General features: G+C 44.9%; 1 protein-coding gene across 12 annotated transcripts in view; it reads right to left on the reverse strand.

Moving 5' to 3' along the window:
* Positions 1-733: 733 nt before the first annotated feature.
* The window catches only part of TLE4 (TLE family member 4, transcriptional corepressor), a 160,202-nt gene continuing 139,765 nt past the window's right edge, over positions 734-21,170 (reverse strand). For all 12 annotated transcript variants that reach the window (XM_040449282.1, XM_040449294.1, XM_040449287.1 and 9 more), the window contains 9 exons: positions 19,866-19,998; positions 19,396-19,589; positions 18,811-18,887; positions 9,378-9,627; positions 8,061-8,308; positions 5,644-5,791; positions 5,105-5,255; positions 4,693-4,769; positions 734-2,422 (listed from right to left, as the gene is read on the reverse strand). In XM_040449282.1, the coding sequence (XP_040305216.1) occupies positions 2,315-2,422; positions 4,693-4,769; positions 5,105-5,255; positions 5,644-5,791; positions 8,061-8,308; positions 9,378-9,627; positions 18,811-18,887; positions 19,396-19,589; positions 19,866-19,998 (1,386 nt within the window). In that variant the 3' untranslated portion in view covers positions 734-2,314. The remainder of the gene's footprint in view (positions 2,423-4,692; positions 4,770-5,104; positions 5,256-5,643; positions 5,792-8,060; positions 8,309-9,377; positions 9,628-18,810; positions 18,888-19,395; positions 19,590-19,865; positions 19,999-21,170) is intronic.

Raw genomic sequence — 21,170 nt, forward strand, 5'->3', positions numbered from 1 at the left:
GCACCTAAAGAGTCCGTCTGGGTCACAGCTGATCACTGAGCCCCCTCCAGTCCACGGTGGGGCCTCCAACCCCAGCCTTCTTTCTACCCAGCAGATCCCTAAAATGCCAGGTGTTTGAGCCTCAGGAATTTAGAATTCTCTAAGCCCCTCCTCATGTCCAATGTTCACATGCCCCACTAGCGGCAGCCTGTAGGGCCTCATGCTTTCAACGACTCCCGTGTGTTACACCAGAAATGTTTCCCAAACCCAAGTGGCTAGACATGGTATGTGGGGGCTAAATCGAACAGTCCAATATGGTAGCCGTTAGCCACGTGCAGCTACTGGATCCTTCAAATGCAGTTAGTGTGACTAACAAACTTACTACCCCTCCCCCCCCAAATTGATTTCAATGGAGTGAAATTTAGCCACAAACGGCTAGTGGAACCATACCGAACAGCGCAGCTCTAAAGCATTCGAGAAACACTGACAACGTCTCGAGAGACCGTATTTGTACAAACCAAGGAGACACTCAATAATTGTTTGGTAGCAACACGTTCTCGCTAACGTCCATCTGCTCTCCCCTCCCGTTCTTGTCAAGTGAAAATAAAAACAGAACTAAGACGGCGGTAACAATAAAGCCCACGCGACCCCAGTCTCCCTTGAATCAAACTAGTAATTTTTAGCATATAGGAGTGGCAAAGTCACAGACAAAAAACAAACCAAAGTGAGCAAAACAAAGAATTAGAAATAAGCGTCCTAGAAGTTATTTTATGTTTAATGCTTAAAAGTCTGAATGCACAAACAATCTACCGTTATAGAAGTACTGGTGGTCAATACGATGCATTAGAACTATGTACAATGCACAGTTTAGTATCAAAATCTTTCTACACTGTAGAGTTTTACGAAACTGTTAATGACATCAAACACTAAGCACTTAAGACACCATTTTTTTTTTCTGCTACCACATTAGGAACGTCAATGGACAGTCCATTTCAACTTGCAGCATCCATCCATTTCTAGTATGAAATTAAGTAATTTTCTACTTGTACAATAAAGTTTATCTACACAGTTCTCTTGATTTTGATCCATAGCAGCAAAGGCACTGTACATCAGCAGATCCACAGACTTAAAAGATTTTTAAAGCATTCAAACAAAAAATAATAATAATAAAAAAAAAAGGAGTCACATATCATAGTTGAACAGCAACAACAACAACATAAAAGATAACACAATGTTTCTGGCACAATGGCACAGCCCGCGTCCATTTCGGGGACATCCAACTAAGACAGGGAAAGAACCGGAGGTAAAGAAAGCAAGTCCTCCTCCCAGGTGAGAGTCCATTCTTTCTGGTTTTCAGAGGGAGGTCCTTGCAAATCTCCTCTGCTGTCCTCGTTTTGTAAAAGACTTGCCTTGCACAGCAGGAGGAATCCTCCCCTGAGTCTGTGCAGTTCCCGAAGAACATGCCAAAAAATAGCCCATAATTTCTCGTTAATGACAAAATTGCCCAAAGGTATACATCTCCCTTTGCAAAGAAACGTGGCAAAAATATCCGGAAGGGATTAAGTTCTCTCTTTAAGCCAGATTTAATTTGTTCATCTGTCTATAATACAATAAAAAAAGGAATTAAAAACTTATTACAAAGACACTTGTCAACGAGTCAAAAAAGAAAAAGGAGAAGTCCAATTACTTTTATCAAATAGAATCTAAAGCTATAGATATATTTGTTAAAGTTGTCCAAATAGACTCAAATGAATACGACGTGGCCTGTCAGGTTCTAATCGTTCAAATTTCCAAACATTTAAAGTAGAAAACAAAAACAAAAACAAAAATCTAACAACACAGCAACATATTGCTTCCATATGTAATTGTACATTTCACGTCTCTATACAGTCCTTAGTCTACATTTAGTGACATTTTTAATCAATTATTTTAAACCTTCCTTTCCCCTCCTTTGCCAAAAAAAGGAGGGGAGGGGTATCAAATACAACGCATCTTCATTATCAATGCAGGAGCAGACAGCTTTATTCAGTCAAAGTTAGAAAGCCTTCTTTAAACAAAATAAATATATTACAGATATAATACATAATTCAAGATTCCGTCACGGTTAAGTATGGTTCTTCCATGTTCTTCCGAGTAGAGAGCTGAAGATTTGGTATCACAGGTTCTTAATGGGTATTCACAATTCAACAGCGAGGAGGAAGTGGGGGTAAGAGGTGGGATCAAACCCCACAGCTGCAGCCAGCGTGTGGAATCCTTGGTTTTAGATGCAGGGGAAGAGGAGGACAGAACAAAGTGCTACAGGGAGAAGGGGTCCAGTTCACATGAAGATTTGTCCTTAATAAATAACTTCATAAACCGTGGCCTTCTTGTCCCCAGAGCCAGTGACAATGTATTTGTCATCCACAGAGATGTCACAGCTAAGCACCGATGAGGATTCTTTGGACTAGGAAGGAAACAAGACACAAAGGTCAGGTACTGAAGGACAAACCCACGAGGCAGGACTAGAAAACACACGGCGGAAGAGTGTGACACGTCCCGCTGTCCCGACGGGAGTGCCAAGGCAGGAAAGACGGGCCGGGCACCTCCTTAAATGGCGGGGCCAGGGGCACTTCTCGGACACTGCCCCGCGCTAGGCTACGGGCTCCTGCACTGGGGCCGTGGGGCAACAGGCAGGCCGGGTGTACGTGAGGCGGAGCCGAAGAAGCCACGCCGGGTTCCCGATCCTGTGCTCCACACGGTCAAGGGCGGAAAACCCTCAACCTCAGTCAGTCGGCTTGGACTCAGGTCGAGCTGTGGAACACCGGACAAGTCACTCGACCCGTCTGAGCCTCCTTCCCTGACAAGCAGGTAAAGACATCTTGCCTGCCCGCCACCTCAGAGGGTTGCCTCAGAGTTCAAGTGGAAAATGGCATCGAAAACACCACATCTTTTGACATCGGGAATGTAAAAATATTTGTAATAGAAAGTCTCATTTTCTCCTGTGTGAAAAAAGAATGCCAACTGTACATACTTAAGAGTTCTGGATACCGTCTTCAACTACACTACCTTCAAGGAGTTCAATGTCAACTTTGAACTGAACTGTGCTAAACAAAACCCCACAAGATTTTATTTTATTTTTTTAAGTTTATTTGAGAGAGAGAGAGAGAGAGCGAGCATGTGGGGGAGGTGAGAAGGGGCAGATAAAGAAGGGATGGAGAGGGAGAATCCCAAGCAGGCTCTGTGCTGTCAGTGTGGAGCCCAACAAGGGGCTCAATCTCACGAACTGTGAGATCATGACCTGAGCTGAAATCAAGAGTCAGACGCTGAACCGACTGAGCCAGCCAGGCGCCCCTAAACTTCACAGGATTTTAACCAGAACTCTGAACACACACACACACACACACACACACACACACACACACACAATCTGACATGCAGATGCTAACCCATTATCAGTGTTTCTCAAACTTTTTGGACTGTAATCTGTAATAAATCCATTTTACTTCACAACCCATTATACACATAAGATATTCACACACTTGTAAAAGATCCAGGCGCCTGGGCGGCTCAGTCAGTTAAGTGTCCGACTTCGGCTCAGGTCATGATCTTGCGGTTCGTGAGTTCAAGCCCCGCGTCGGGTCTGTGCTGACAGCTCAGAGCCTGGAGCCTGTTTCAGATTCTGTGTCTCCCTCTCTCTCTCTGACCCTCCCCCGTTCATGCTGTCTCTCTGTCTCAAAAATAAACATTAAAAAAAAAAAAAAAGATCCACTCTAAGATTTTATAGATACACACACATATACACACACACACACACACATACATATACACATACATGTACATATATTTAAGTCCTGGTTGGGACCACCAGAAAGGGTTTAACCCATAATACAAAAAAAACATTGTATTAAATTATAAACTTCATGGCAGCAAGAACTAGCTGTTTTTGTCCTGTTGATTATCTTGCACAGTATTTTCACTCAATATATATATTTTTGGATTCAACTGCATTGATCTACTCTATGAGGACTTAATACTACTCATTTGAGAAAACTGCAAATCTGTTTCTATTCCTAAAAAAAAAAAAAAATTCGAAGTACAGGTTAAAAAAAGGTGGTCTTCTTTAACTTGTCTATGAGATTCACACGTAACAGCCAGAGAGCAGCGAGACTGTGCGTGAGCACACGGGGTACCATGCCTACCATTTTGTCCTCCTATAAATAATTTCACACTCTACACCAAGGACCACTGATTCAATAAGAATACACATTTATGAAATTAATCAAGATTTACTAAACTTTTCCGGAACACTCTTCTTTGGGGAAAAAAGCCCAAAGAAATAACAATACTAATAAAAGTATTCAAGCAATACGCTCAAACTTTTTAAATGTAAGCATTTAAAAGATGTAACCCCTACATGAAAATCACAGAAGACGTAAAACCTCTACTCTCGTGTATAAACGGGACTGAGGTGTGAAGAGTTAGCGAATCAGGCACGGTGTCTCGGCTCTGGGCTCACAGAGAACTGGAGACCATCCCCGCCCTCCACGGCTTGTGGCTAGGACACTAGCCTCCCTCACGCAGAGTATTCTGGTCTGTACGACAGGTGAATCACAACACCTGCCTCTAGAACACTGAGGGGCCTTATTAACATGACAGAGCGCACAGAGCGAGCTTGGGTGAACCACTGCCATGCAGCGAGCACACAGAAGTGGTAGCTAAACAAGTTAATGTTACCTGGAATATACTGGCTCCATAAGGTGTTCTCCAGGCATTCAGAAGGTTGTCCTTTCCAGTGCTTACAAACCATTTGCCTACAGAAAGAGGGGTTTTGTTCGTGTGACGTCATCAGATACCGGAGATGTGCTTTATATAGAGCACCCAACCATTCACAGAAAACCCATCTCATTTGCAACAAAAGTTTCTTTTCACGGGAAAAATAAAGCTCACCTCCTAGATTTAGTGAGTTATTTATACTTACAAGAAGGGTAAAGTGGATTAGTACACAGCGTTAGAGACACAGCAAGTATGTATAAAAAAGTAATGTAATTTTGAAGAGGGACACGTTAATAAACTAAAGGGGTGGAGTAAAACGCATCAGCAGGAGGGCAGAAGGAGGGATTCTGGCCGACAGGAGGGGACTACTCACCACAATGGGCAAACTTGAGCGACAGCACACAGCTCTCATGGAGATGTAGCTGGTATTTGTCTGGCTTAGTGACATGTAGCACTTCCACGTTACTGTTCTCCATCCCCACTGCGAGCCACTCTCCAGTTGGGCAGTAGCCGAGAGAAAAGATCTAGAATTAAAACAGGTGACAGTGACGGTGACTAGGGAAGAGCACCTCCTTTAACCGGGAGGTACTGTTTCTTCTGGGGATAGATACTACTCCAATTATGAAAGACGTCAAGATAATCTGAATTGTATGGGAAGAAATCACAGCCAAATCCTAAGGTAATGCAATACAACTCCACAACAGAATTTATTAGCCATTTATGTAAAATCCAATATATTAATCCTTTAATAAAATATACACTATGGTATTTTGACAGAAAACAATGAAATTTTCAGTTATCTAACCTAGAGTCAAAAATGACTTCATCACCTGGTAAATGACTTAAACCTTAAGCACGTCCTATATTTCACAAGACCATGGCGTCTAAAAGGTCACGGGCACAAGACCAGACCTGTGAGGTGAAGTCATGCTGCTGTAGCTGCCGCCCTTCGCGCAGGTCCCAGGACCTGACCGTGTTGTCCAGGCCGCCCGTCCAGAGCTTGGTGCCATCATTAGAAATGTCAATACAGCTGGCCCCATCTGTGTGGCCCTGGAATTGCCTGAAAATGTCAAAATGGAGTGAAAACCCCTGAAAAGTTAGTTTTTAGGTGAACTCAACTCAGAAGTTCGTCAGTGCAGCCACCGTGGAAAACAGTACAGAGCTTCCTCAAAAAATTAGAAGTAGAAACAGCATATGATTCAGTACTCCTACTACTACTGGTATTTACCCAAGGAAACACGAATTCAAAAAGATGTATGCACCCCTATGTTGATTGCAGCATTATTTGTAATAGCCAAGATACGGAAGCAGCCCAAGTGTCCACTGATAAATGGATACGACGTGGTATAGATACACAGTGGAGTATTACTCAGCCATAAAAAAGTCCTTACCATTTGCAACAGCATGGATGGAGCTAGAGTATAATGCTAAGTGAAATAGGTCAAAGAAAGATAAACACCATATGATTTCACGCATATGTAGAATTTAAGAAACAAATGAATGAACAAAGAAAAAAAAAAAAGGATGAACAAAAACCAGACTCCTAGAAAACAAACTGGTGGTTGCCAGAGGGGAGGTGGGAGAGGGGACAGATAAGCAAAGATGACTAAGAGTACACTTACATGATAAGCACTTAGTAACTGGTGAATCATTATTTTGCATATTGAAACTAATATAACACTGAATGTTAATTATACTTTAATAAAAAAATTTAGAATTCCTCAGCGATCAATATCATTGCCAGTCTTATAGATTTCATTTGGATTTACTGTATTTTCTAATTATTCAAAGTAATAATAAAGCATATACATAGATTGAAGTTTAGTTAAGATGTTGTATTTCCTGCACTTTTTATTTCTGAATACTTAGGAAGTACTCTTCATACCAAAAAACGATTAATATAACCAATGGGAAAAAAAATCTCCAACAGAAGTAAACAAAAGAAAACACAGAGCTACATGTATATGCACTAACCAAAAATACTTTAAGACCTATTATATCATTGTGATATGAAGGAAAGAATTAAAAAAAATTTTTTTAACATTTATTTATTTTTGAGAGAGAAAGAGACAGAGCATCAGCAGGGGTAGGGGCAGAGAGATAGATAGGGAGACACAGAACCCGAAGCAGGCTCCAGGCTCTGAGCTGTCAGCATGGAGCCCAATGGGGGGCTCGGACTCACAAACCGTGAGATCGTGACCTGAGCTGAAGGTGGACGCTTAACTGAGTCACCCAGGCACCCCTGAAGGAAAGAATTTAAGAAGTCAGGAACATCTTCCCTTCTACAAAAGCTATGAGGAGGGCAAGGGAGCAGCAGAGCGAATTTTGCCAGGGCACAACAATGCAACTGTATGAGGCTACGTAAGAAAAAACGGCCATGCTCTCAGATAAGGCACATGGAAAGAAACGCAGTGTGGTTCAGCTGCCCCAGGAGCTGGTGGAATGTACAAAAGACACTGGGGGAAGGAGAGATTAGAAGCAATTTCTTGTAAGAGCCTTACCCAAGATGAAACAAATGACGACTACTTTGTTTTTGGAATCATACTTAGAGCTCAGTCCTGCAAAATATCTGACGGATGGACAGTGGAGGCCTCTTCTCCTGACACACTCCCTTGAACTCACAGCTAGGCTTGATTACAATCCTCTCACACCCTTCGGCGGATCACACCTCTTGCTTCCTGCTCTTGTGGGTGCTGACATCTGGAGACTCATTTCAGGGCTTTACCTATCAACGCCAACCCTATACAATTTCACTTCTTAAAACAGACATCTCAGTGCATCTATCCATCCTCAAACATGGGACTACAGATAATCTAGACCATTTCAGAGCAAGTAGCACAAAGCCTGGGCCCATGGTAGGTGTTCGATGGTTATCTGCTGAACGAATAAATGTGTGGGCTACACGTGGCACAAAGGACAGTGCCATGTGCTGTGAATCTTCTCAGTGAGTGTCTATCCACAATAATGGCTGGTTAGCGCGCACAGATGGCAAATTACAGATGTCTAACGAGCTCATGAGGTCATGGGAACATTATGTACATTAATTATGTAAAAATGACCTCATTTTTAAAAAACCCAACTTGGTGATGCTCAGGACAACATCCAAAAAAAGCAAAGAAAGAAAACAAGCCCTCATTTTTTAAGATCAGAAGTGTAGAAAATAAGATTCTACATTACTAATTTGTTTCCAGCATCTTAAAAGAGGCCTGTTCCTAACACTTTTCAGTACGATAATTGTTATTTCATCTTTTTAGACGCACACAGCCCTTTGGCCCAGAGTGGTAAAGTTGGCTCCCCTTGTGCCCTGGTAAGGGATCTTGCCGACTCACCTCACCAGCGTCTGGTTGTGCAGGTCCCAGACCGCGATGTTGCCGTCACTGCAGCACGAGAAGCAGACCTTGGAGTCGGGGCTGATGGCCAGGGCGTAGCACGCAGGGGCCGAGGACGTCAGCTCCGCCTTGATGCGCGGGGTCGGAGCCGCCAGGTCCCAGATGGACAGAGTGCTGGCTTCCCCTCCCACGATGAGGGTGCGACCGTCAGGGAGCAGTCGGCAGGAACGGATGTAGTTATCCCTGTTCTGTAGAGACAAAAACCATCAAGAGATCACTCATGAGGAAAGGAAAACAGCATTAACATGAGAGCAGAAATCCATAAAAGTATTGTGTTCCCTCCTGGTTTTAATGAGCCATTTTTACTTATGACAATGATAAAGTGGATTAATGCTAGAAAATTACATGAAATTAGGGAAGTACTTAAACTTGATCTACAAATTTAGTGCTGAGATATTTAATCTTAATTAGCATGAAAATGCAAAGATCTAGACCCAACTCCCACCACCACCAAATCACCCAGCTGCCTCAGTCATTTGCACACAAAGACACATGCACACAACGCTGGGGCCCTCACAATCCCGGAGCAGTCACATCTGGGGACCTGGGTCCCTTGGCACACTCGACCTGTCCAGTGAAAGGTCCTCCTGCCACCGCCAGAGGGTCAGGGGTCAGAGACGTGGAGTCTCCTCCCTTCCGGCCTGCGTTAGCTGGCTGACGGGCGGCCGGGGCTGATCAAGCCTCATCAACCGGGGGCAAGACCCCATCAAGGACTGTTAAGGGACAGGAAAAAAAAGGCCCCTTCCAGCTCGTTAGGCTCTGGGAATGCTGTGTGCGTCAGGCATGTGACGCAGACCTAACACTGTGCTGCGGCGAGAGCGCTACCGCCGGTCTAAGGAAGAACGTCCAAGTGAGGTTTCAAACACAACACAGGGGCAGGTGCCCAGGAGACAGCTAAGGGGGTACTCTAGTCTCGTCTCACAATGTGACAGACTGAGAGAGCCAGAAGCATGCTCACAGAAACCCTCCCGGGCTTCGACTTTTCCTCACCTCCCTTACCAGACAGGAAAGCAGGTGGCGGGTCGGTGCCCGTGCACTGGGCCGGGTGAATGGAAGCTGCCCTGGGGCACGTGCCACCAAGACCTGCTGACTCTGCCCTGCGGAACTGAAAGATGCCTCCTCGGCAGCACTCTGAACCTCCACGCGAAAGGCCACCAAGCGGTGAGGACAACTACCCACTTGAGATCAACTCCGTGTGCTTATTGTACACCCAAGTCTCTCACTGTCCCATCCTATTTCTGCATCAAGTTCGCTCACCAGACAGTCGAGCTGAGACACGGGGCTCTTGTTGCCGGGGTGGCTGATGTCCCAGACCTTGACGCAGCCTTTCCCGCCCGTGTACACGTGTCTCGTGGGGTTGCTGATGGTCACCGCGCACACCACCTCCCCGTGGTTCAGGGTGTTGATCTGGCGCGCGTGGCGGGGGATGCCGGGTCCGATGAGGGCGTCGGGGGGGAAAGGGACGGGCTGCATCTGACCGTCCGCGGTGACGTGGAAGGAGTATGCTCTATGGTAGTGGGGAGGAGAAAAAAATAGGAAGAGGGGAATGCAAAAAATGTTACTTAACTGATCGGCGTAACGAGATGAAAAATAAAACATTTGCGGTGCTACTTGTGATTTGCAAAGAAATCAAATTTACCTACTATAGTAGAAAGAACATCATTTTCAGAGTTACAGAGCTAGCTCTATGATCAAATTCTCAGGCCGACCCTTCACTAGCTGCTGTGTGACCTAAGTAGTTACTCAGCCTTTCTGAACCTCAGTTTTAAACTTCAAAAGGGGGAGCATGCTACCCACACTTCCTGGAGAATTAAACAGGACAGCCAACATCTAGCATAACACCTACTCCTTCAGGGTGCTCAGCAAACCTGCACTGCTTTCTGCTATGGGTCATTCAGAAGCCTGTGAGAAGATTCTGCCTGTCTCTCAATTCGATCAAGTGGTTTACTAATGGGGATCAATAAGCCCAAGTTATCAAGCTTTAAGGAGTTAAGAGCATCTAGGCCTACGTTGTGAAATGACCGACGTGCCCTACACACAAACCACAGACTTGACCATCACTAATTCAAGTAATTCCCAAGGGAGCTGGAACCTGAAAAGGCACCCTGTGTGACCACCACAGAGGCCGACCTTGTGAGCACCTACCGGCAGCTCCTTTTCTAGTCCATTTCCAGGAAAAGCTCTATATGGGAAACCATTTGGTTCCAAAATGCAACTTAAGTTAGAACATCTCCCTCAACACACCCGTTTTTAGGGTGCAGAGGTTAGGAAGGGCGCCTCAGTGAGGCTACTGTGAAGCAGGGGCTGGGGGGAGAGGGCTGGACCCATCCTCTACCACAGGCGATAGCTCATTTTGGAAATTATGTCATTCTACTTTGGCGTGAAGCTTTGGAACGCGCTCTGTTTATAGAAAGAAGGTAACGAAAGACGTACCCGGGGAAAGCGTCTGTGGGTACACAAAGGATTGGAGCTTGGACCGATCAGGGAAGTTTTAGAATCAAGCCAGTTTATGGCTCCTCAATGCAAAAATCTACAGGCTAGTCACCTAAATTCATCAAAATGCAGCCCATTACTGAGGGGCCCGGAGTGTCCTCAGAAAGGATGATGCGAACATGTGGCCGTGGAAGATGTGGTGCCAGGTAGTGGAGGGCTTTTTCTTTCTCTGTAAACAACAGAGAAAGGCACAGGACTGGGTTGTAGAAGAAAAGTAGTAGGTCAGATTGCTGAGGGGGAAGGAAGCAGGAAACTAGAAAGACAAGAGACAGAAGACATTGCCTTGTCAAATCAAAAGGACTTGGGAGATACATAGGATGTGCAACCCGAGAGAGAAGTACTGAGGAGGGCTCTAAAGCTTGGAACCCAGATGACTTAGGTAGCCCACGATACATCAGTCAAGTGTCAGGGAATCATGACTGAAAGGTATGCACGTAGGGAGGAAAATGGTTTGGTTTTCTCTAACGTGAGGGCAGTCAGGAACCCTAACAACTCAGAAGGAAGTCAAGTAATGTGATTCAGGAGAGAGGTTAGGTTAGAAGGACAACGCGTTAAGTTTTTTTTTTAGTGTTTATTTTTGAGAGAGAGAGACAGAGCGCAAGCAGGGCAGGAGCAGAGACGGAGGGAGACACAATCTCCAGGCTCTGAACTGTCAGCCCAGAGCTCTAAGGAGGGCTTGAACCTACAAACTGTGAGCCCATGATCTGAGATGAAGTCAGACGCTTAACCAACTGAGCCACCCGGGCGCCCCTGTGCGTGCTTATCGACTAAAACTGACAGTTGAAACTAAGGGAACAGAAACAATAATCTTGCGGCAGATTACGCAGTCAACAGACTACATGCGGGATCTAAGGGAATGCTTCCGCTACAGAATCTTGACCAGCAAGAGCAGTCAGAGACGTGGATAACTGAGAGAGATGATCAAGGTCGGGGAGGAGAGGATGGTCAATCAAAGAGATTCAACCATTCAACACGGACTTTTTAAGTTTCTTTATTTTGAGAGAGACAAAATTCCAAGCAGGCTCTGTACCGTCAGCACGGAGCCTGACATGGGGCTCAAACTCAGGAACCACGAGATCATGACCTAAGCTGAGACCAAGAGTTGGATGCTTAACCAACCGAGACACCCAGGGGCCCCTCAACTCGTACTTCTTGCGTACCCCAGCACACCAAGCACCATGCTGGCCGGACTGGGGTTACAACAGAAAGAAAAAAGCCATATCCCCGGTTCTCCTGAGGTTACAGGCTGTGGAGAGTGGGCGGCAGGTAGGCAGAGGGGCATTATGTGAATAATGATATATTCACATAAAGAAGTATTAAAATGTTAGATGGTCAATGCTATGAACAGTGGAAGTGCATGGTACCGTGACAGTCTGACAGAGTGAGGAAATGGTGTAAAGAAGATGGTGTGAGGAGGTGTGTGACAAACATGAAGGCCAGAGTGAGACCAAATGCTTATTATCTACTCAGAAACTATTAATTAAGTGCCTAGTATGAACCAGGTGCTATCAGGTGCTGGGGAATCAGAGGTGAATAAAGTAGACCAAGTCCCTATCCTCCAGGCCCACATCTAGAATGGAAAGCAGACATCATATATAAGGAGATAAATCAGTAACCTCAGACTCCATCAGATGCCCACACACACACACACACACACACACACACACACACACACACGAGCTGCACAGGTCTGGGGCAGCGTACGAGCACAGACATGAAGGAAGGACACAGGCCCTGCACACATTGAGGGGGGGACGTGCCAGGAAGAGGAACAAGACACAGTCCCTGAAGCAGACAGAACCAAGTGGGAATGCTCGCATGCACTCAGTGGAGAGGGGCAGGCTGGAGACGGGAGGGCAGCGTTAAAAAGGGCCCGGCAGGCTGTGAAGAGGAGTGTGGGTGTTATTCTGGGCAGAGGGGGAAGTCACAGGAGACTCAGGAGCAGGGGTGACAGGATTCAGTTAATGTTTTCAAGTGCCGTTCTGGCTGCTGGGTGAGGAGCGGATTGTAGGGGGCACAACAGAAAAAGGGAAACCAGACAGGAGTTCTGTGCAGTGATCTAAGCGACAAGCCAGTGGCTAGGGTTTGGGAGACAGGGAGACAGCTGGGAACAGATTTGCAACGCAAAAGATCACTCTGGCCAGGTGGAGGTAGAGAAGGGTGTGCTGGATGGGACACTCGGACTCCGGAGATGACACAGGGAGGGGCAGGGACGACATCTTCCTTGTGACCCTATAAGTAGGTAACTGAACTCAAAGGGAGAAGCTAGAGGGGACATGGTCCAAGCCACGAGACGAGGTTACTGGGGGTTGCCCTTGTGAACACCAGAGTCGCCTGGGATGATGGCAGGTTCCGAGTGGAGGAAGACCCTAAGCCAAGGGTCCGGTCTTTAATAAACTGGGAAAATCCCCCAACAAGGTGGAAGGGGGGAAGGGTACAATCCAATGGCACAAGCCTGAAAGGGTTAGAGTTTTCCCAAAAAGGTAAAGGAATTCGGTTCTAGAACACACTGCAAGGGGTGTGGGGTGATGACAGCCTTTATTACCCCACCACTGGCCATGAGGATTTTGGGATATGAAACAAATGAAGGGGCATCCCCTGAGAGAGGCTCCCCTTGGGAGAGAGCTGGGTGTCAATCAGGCAAGGAGGGAAAGGCAGCAATACTTGGAGAGAAAGGCTGAGATTCTGAGGGATGACGAAGGAGGAAAAGGCTAATTGATTTAGCAATTAAAGAGGTCATGAAGACTAAATCTTAAAAGAAGGCAGGGGAAGGTTATTCCAAGTTTAGATGGTGTTATACATTCTTAATGATAATTTACTTGAAAAGCCATCCTTTCTCTCCTCTCTGGTATCACTAAATGGTTTTTAAAGAGCTTTGAGAATTAAAATAGTTAAGAAACTAGGCACACAACTTCTTTTGAGGTTTTTGATAGGACATTCTTCAACTCAACCGTGACCACTCTGTGAGCACCTACTATGTTCCCGGAGATCCTTTAATAAGAATTTCAAGAACCTACTTGTGTTAAGGATATAATGTGGTCCTCTGTTTGCTGTTAGCACACATAAGATACTCAAGACTGGAAACAATAAAACTCTAGTACACACTTATCAGATTTCAGCAAACTCTTTGATGTGTAGCTAGCAAAGTGTACTGAAAGCCAACCTTTCTAAAACTCAGAGAAACCCAGGCTTGAAAAACTATTCTTTCTCTGTCTCATTAATTTCATCAGTAAGGACCTTTTAGCCACATGCTTGGATATAGACATCATGCTAAGAATACAAAATCAGGGAAGGCACTGGCCTTGCCCACTAGGGGCTTCTAATCTAGGAAGTATGATGAGAAAAGCATAGAAGTGACCACAATACCAGGCAGAAGATAAGAAATACGAGGTTTTGTGGTGGTTCAAAAAGAAAAGACAAAGCTGACATTTCAACAGTGACACGGTAGTAGAGATGGGTTATGTGGAATGGAAGCATCCCACCAAAGAGGGAGGAAGACAGAAAAACAATTCCAGGGGGTGGAAAGAGCAGAGAGCAAGGGCTCTAAAAGGATAAGGTACAATGATGGAAATTCCTGGACTGGTTTTAACCCAAGGATTCATTTATTTAATAATGATTACACAGAGGAGTGGTTGAGGGAGCTGGACCGAGTACAGTCTGATCAAATGTGTACATACATGTATATATATTGATACGTATCTATATGTATAGAAACTCAGTGTATCGACACCTAACGCTATAAAGGGGAGGGCCTAGAATGCCAGCCTGACAACTCGACAAACAGAATTCACTAAATTCTTTTTTTTTTTTTTTTTTTTTAATTTATTTTTTATTTTGAGAGAGAGGGAAAGAGAAAATCCCAAGCAGGCTCCATGCTCTGCACTGGGCCCAACACAGGGCTTGCTCTCAACCACCGTGAGATCATGACCTGAGCCAAAATCAAGAGTTGGACACTTACCCGATGGAGTCACCCAGGCGCCCCTCACCACAGGGTTTTTGGAGCGAGAACAGGTAGGACATCACTGGGGCAACTGACAGAATAAATTTGATAGCAAGGAACACATGGGTAGGAGAAGTAAGAGACAATTATTCCAATAATCTAGATGCAAGGCAGTGGGGGACCTGAACTAGGCTAGGCTAAGGAAGCCACACTAAAAGTAACAGCGGATATAAAATTCTCTAGGACATAATGAATGAGATGTGAGGAAGGAGCCAATAACTGAGTTTCTGAGCTTAGGAAACAAGAACCAGAATGCCAGTAGTCCTGATGGGCAATTCGGGAGGAAGACCCAGTGTGGGGAAGCATCGTAATACGATGAACTTGAAGTGCGAATAACACACTCAAGATGTCCGAGATGTCCGGCCATTTAGTAGCAACGTAGGGCCGGAGGGAGAGGGTACAGGGCACCAGAGAATACGGTGACCCGCACTCTTCCAAAACACACACACACGCATATGCACATGTGTGCGCAGCAGGCAAAAGCACTAAGAACTAAGAATGGCTAAGGAAGACTGTAAGGAGAACAGAAGCAGCTTGGACTTTCTGACAGAACTATATACTTCGAACAATCAAGGCATCTGCAAATGGCTCTTTTTAAAACTTGTGCGCTGAAGATGCTATTTAATCCGAATCACTATCTTTCTAGGAAAAAGCAGCATATTTAAAGAAGGTCCCTGGCCTTCCCACCCCCACCTCCCTGACCCTCTCTAAAAGGCCCAGTTCTGTAACGGCGCGCTTATCTTTCTCATACTTTGCAACACTTCAAGTTTCCAAGGTCTCACAAGACAGGACTAGGCCTTGAATTCACAACAAAAGGTCTGGCCACTGAACTTTATGAAGTATGACAGAAAATCAGGTTCTAAGTAGCATATGAACCCACTAGTACGTTAGCCGACCAACAAATACTTGTTGGTGGCTTACTGTGTGTGAAGCATTGTTCCTATCTTGAAAAAGCCTTTTATAAAAACAAACAAATACAACAACAGGGAAAGATTTCTGAGTTGTGAGCAGCCTAAAACCCATAAACCTGAGGTCTTCTGTCACGGCTACATTACATGCCATACCTCATGATATAATTAGTACTACGGTTTTGACTGAGTAGTTGTATATATTTACAGATGTCTCCTTCAAGTAGCAGGTGAGGGAAAAAGTCCGTTTTGGGCTTATGTTGAAATTAAACTATGTTGTCGTTCTAATTACATATTGAGTGGAACCCCTGTGAATTCACCAGAATAGACAAGAGGACCCAATGTGAATTATTCGAGAAAAGCTATTTTATTCATTAGTTTGGAACATGCATTTAATTATAACTTTTGATAACATCTAGCAACTCATTCTGTAAAAATAATTAGGATAGAGATACACGACTGTTTTAAGTCTGTCTGGAGAAAGGCCATTTACTTTGTGTGTGTGGTAGGGGAAAAGCCTTTAGGTGATTTATTATGTTTTGTGCTCTAGCACAAAAATATGAGCTGCTTCTGTTGAAAAATAAGCACAAAACAAAGTTTCACAATTCTGTACCTTAAGATCTGAAGAGCCACCTAATTGTTACAATCATTTCTTCGGTAAAAAATCTGTAATAAAAATATATTATCTCTATATGCATAAATGAACGTGAATTTACATGTCTTGACGCCCTCTTGTATAAAGAGGCACCAACTGACAGGGATGTGGAGTCTAATTTACTTAATCTAATCATCTTGGGCCACTTCTGCCCGCTACAATATGTTCTATTGCAGAAGCCGCTGAGAAACTGATAATACCCTGGGGCAAAGCTAACCAGGAAATGATGCTGCAAAGGACTGAACAGCGGCTCTATACCAAACACGGTGCTAAACATACAACATCTTATCTTATTCCATCCTTACGCCCTGCCTGTCAGGGAGGTGCCACCCCTGGTTTACAGATGAGCTCACAAAGTTAACCAACTATCCCAAGGTTGCCCACTGGCAGAGTAAGAATTTAAATTTTCATCTGTCACACTCTACAACTCGCTCTGCTGACCACACCTTGCTCTCTCTGGGACTCCTAATGTCATTTGCCAATTGCATTAGATGTGGCTCTATCACCCCTAGGAACAAAACTTCACAACCATCCTCAAACCCATCAATCTGCCCCAAAGGATCCCAACAATTGTACAACGCTAAGAATCAAAATGAGGGGAAGGAAAGGAGCCCAGCTTAAGGCTCCGAAGTGCCTCCTCAATCAGATTAGCTCTAACTCGCCAGTGGTTCCAACGGCCCAAACCTAAACCAAGACGGTCATCTTCTTTCTATACTCCTGACACACCTCTGTCTCCCCGCCATGGCCCCTGGACAGCAGCTGAGCCAAGAAGAACCAGCTCTTCTGTTCCCATGGTGATACTCCAGCTCCGGTGCAACAGCTAGTTAACTAAGTGGTGACTGTGCAGTACTTGAACCTGGGATTGCACCTTTTCCCTACAAAAACCTCTCCCATCTCCATGGGTTCATATGGAACTCATAGGTACTGGAGTTATTTGATTAATCCTATGACCTTGTTATTTAGTCACTGCTTGAAATACACCAAATTTTCACCTTCAAATACATCAGAGTTCTTAGTCAACAAGACTTGTAAGTCAGTCAACAACTATTTGCAGAACACAGGCAGGCACACAGAATTTTACGGTAATGGGTATTTATACCTTCGATTCTCAGGGAACTCAAAGTCTAATTTGCTTTGCCTCCCTTATTAATCAGTCAAATATTTACGGAGCAACTTGGCTATGGAGCCAGCATTGTGTCTGATGCAACAGGGAAGTTTAGCACAGATCTGGACAGAAGTAAATTTTGCATGGGAAACAACAAGGTGAAAACTAAGTGCCTGAGTGTACAGGAGTGAATAAAGAAGCAATGGGAGATCGGAGAGGAAAGAGACCGGCTGGCCCACTTGTGCTCTCTCTCTCCCCCGCACCCCCATTCATTCACTCATTTAAAAACTATATACTGTGAGCACCAACTAGGAACCAGGTACCATTTCAGGCACTGGAGCTACTTCCGTAACTGAAGAGTAAAGCATTCTGCTCTGCTCTCACGGAACTTCCATTCAAGCAGGGAGAGGCAGATGATGCCTACAGACAAACATAAAAAAGGCAAGCAGTTGAAAAGAACAGTGATGGGGAGAGTAAGGGAACGATGGATGCTATTTTAGATAGGGCTGTCAGGGCAGAACGCTCTAATAAGTGACATTTCAGCAGACACTTGAAGTTGAGACCATAAGCCACAGAAAAAGCACTGCAGGCCTTCCAGTAAGAGCAAATGCCCCGAGGCAGGCAAGCCACGAGGAAAGCCTCTGGGAGAAGGGACTTAGCTGCTACGGAGGGTCACGTGTGGACAGGAGAGGGCTGTGAGAAAGCAGCAGCCTGGGGAAGCAGCGTGTGCACGGCGTGGAGCGTCAGAGAGGCGGCCAGCGGAAAGAGCCGTGAGAGTAAATACACACATGTGACTGATAAGGCGGGGAGGGTCCGCGGGGATGCTTCCCAAAGAGAGGACGGAGGAAGCGGGCTGCGATTTTAAGGAAGGAGCCAGTGTTATTTCACAGTAAAGTCTCTGTACCGGGAAGACGAAGCCAGAGAGCAGAGAGAACCGTGCACAGGTAGTAAGAAAAAGCTACGCTGGACTGAAATGAAGGACGTGGAATGAGATAAGGCGAGAGAGTGGAACATACAAGAGGCCGGAAAAACCAATGTGTGCGTTTTGCCTTCGTAACTCAAGGGGCCTGTGAATACGGATGCTACGAATACCTCGCTCACGGGACAAGAAGCCAAATGAGCAAGCCACCTTTTCCACAAACACAACTGAGCATAAGACCACACTTCTTTCTTTTCACAGCCTTTGAAGTTTGGCACATCTTTTCCCAACACGCTCAAATTGTGAGCATCCAGGTTTGCACATAAGACGCTTTTTTTCAAGGCAACAAAAGAATTCAGTAACAGACGTGGAGAAGACCTGACTGCTGGAGATGCTTCGGTAATTTGCATTTCCATATTAGAAGCTCCAGATTTTAAATTGAAAATACAAAACCCCACCTCATTACTGCTTTCCTTGGGTAAAGAGAAAATGGAAAATTCTTCGCAAAAGCGTGAGCCTCAAGAACTCCCCCACACTGCCTAGCAGTGCTCAGTCTGAAGGGCAGGCAGGGGCCCGGGGCCCAGTGGGCACGAGGCACAGGGGTACTCACGGTTTTCCTCCCGGAATGCCGGTCAGGTTTGGAGGTATTGCTGGCACGCGCATGTGATGGTGTGGGTCAAACCCAACCTGCGATTTTCCCAGGCAAGACAACAAAAACAAGCACAGTTACATTAACTCATCTCAGCCTACCTGCTACCTCCCTAAATCCTGGGAGAACACAGCCTTTAAAATAGGATTTTAAAAATATATATGTAGCAACATCTACTGGGGAGAAGAGAGGATGTTTATGATTTTAGTGGTAATGTATCGGGGGGGCAGGGGGGTGAACCATACATGAAAAAAAATTATTTGTGTAAGCTTTGAAGCTTATGATGGAAACAAAGGGTTCACTGCATTCATTATTATTTGCTCTGCTCTTGGGGGTTTAAAATTAAAAGAAAACATAAAATAACAAAGACAGTTCCTCACCTTAGGAAAGAAAATGGATCTCACGACAGAACTGCATGTAGTTAAATTTACAAGTATGACAGGTCCCCTTACAAATACCTCCACTTATATAGACCACGTTCACAAATCTGTCTGGCAATCCTACGGGCTGAGGAAGAGCCTGATTCTGTAAGGGCCACACGCGTACCACTGGGGATCTCCCGTAGGCGGCGGCGGCGGCAGCAGCAGCGGCCGCCGCGCTCATCTGCGGAGAAATGTTGTGCAGCCCAGCGTAGGCGGCGCCTGGGCTGGTCAGCTCCCCATTCATCCCAGCGTGGGGCACGATCCCAAACGGGGTTGGGTATGGACAAGGGACTGCCATCGGGGTCCTTAGGCTTGAGGCTACAGACCGAAACGGAAGGAGGGAAGAGAAAAACCAAGAACACAGATAACAGTAAGTTAGTAAAATGTTAATACACACGTTAAAGGAGCCAGGATTCAAATGAGCTTATTGTAATATTCTCAAAAGCCAAAAGGCATCAAGGTTCAGAATAAATAATTCTAACAACCTTACAATGCTGGTCATTACTGCTCTGAAGGTACTGCACTCTTTAAATTGCTTTAACTTCTTTAAAAACAAGAAGCATAAATATACAGAAAACCTTTCTTCTTACTAACCCAGGGGGTCGACTCCTGGTGGTTTTCCAGGCACAGGCCTCAACCCGGGAGTGGAGTTACTGCCTGGTGTGGGTGCATCGGTTCGTGGAGTAGGGGTATTGGATTTTGAAACAGGAGTGGTAGATTTTTCATTCTAACAAGAGATGGAATAGAATATAGTGGCAATTAGAGCACAGTTTTAACCATGACGTTAAACATTTAAAAAGGCAAATCAGAAGGAAGAAAAAAATGGAAAAGGTTCTTCAGCTTGGGCCTTCACTTTCATAATTAAAAGGAGCAAACCAACAAACAAAAAGAGTTCACCGAGTTCATAAAACCAACGTTCAGGAGGACGTAAACTGAAGCCGAATTTAGGGCAGAGTAGATGATTTCTAGGAAACTGGTCTGAGCCAGACAGACGCTGACAAATCGTGATGTCCCGACTGTGACCGACCACTTGCTGGTTGCTCTGATTTAAAGCTGGTTGAGCTGGGTTCCTGGTGGACTGCTCACGTCACAAGGTTTCCTGGCTAACGGGTCCCGTTAAAACAGACCCAAGCCTGAACTGTCACAGAGATCAGCACAGAGGAGCTGCCAATACAAGAAGGCCAGAAGGCCAAGAGGAAACAACAGAAAAAAAGAACTTAATATAGCCCTGTGCCAGACACATCCCCTAGGTTCCGGACACACTGAGGAATTTTCTTTCCTTTAGCTGTAAACTCAGAGGTTAGATGAAAAATGAATTTTGTCTTTTTTTTTTTTTTTTTTAATGTTATGTTACAAGGAAATAACTGGTGAGGAAAAAGGAAGACATACTACACAAAAAATGCAATTAACTACAGAGCCACAGAAGAAGGGGGTACGGAGAGATTATCCTGACTTGCAAGCAGTTTCATTTTTGCATCCATGATTTGTGGTGTGAGTCAAGGTAGACTTTTGTAAATGACAGATTACTTCTTAGATAGGAAGGGAAAATTATTGCAGTTGTATATAGCTTGTAATTCAAACAAAGCTAGCAACAAAATCACATCTAAGCCAAAAACGAAATTTACCGTAAACCATAGGTGACAAAACCATCCCTGTAACCCCAGAGTGTATTTCTTCATCTTCCCTAAGACACGTTTCACTCAATTTCCCCATATCCCTCCCCTATCCTTGCAAAAAGAGTCATAAAACACACATCTATCACTGGTAAGTCAGTAAACCCATTCTGCTCCAAAAGTACTTTTGTCGATTAAATTTGAATACCCGGTAGAAAAAAAAACCTATGTATGTTTTTATGTGTGTGTGTGTGTGTGTGTGTGTGTGTGTGTGTGTGTGTGTGTG

Source organism: Herpailurus yagouaroundi, unplaced genomic scaffold, assembly GCF_014898765.1.
Source record: "Herpailurus yagouaroundi ecotype Mexico unplaced genomic scaffold, PumYag 199, whole genome shotgun sequence".
NCBI lineage: Eukaryota > Metazoa > Chordata > Mammalia > Carnivora > Felidae > Herpailurus > Herpailurus yagouaroundi.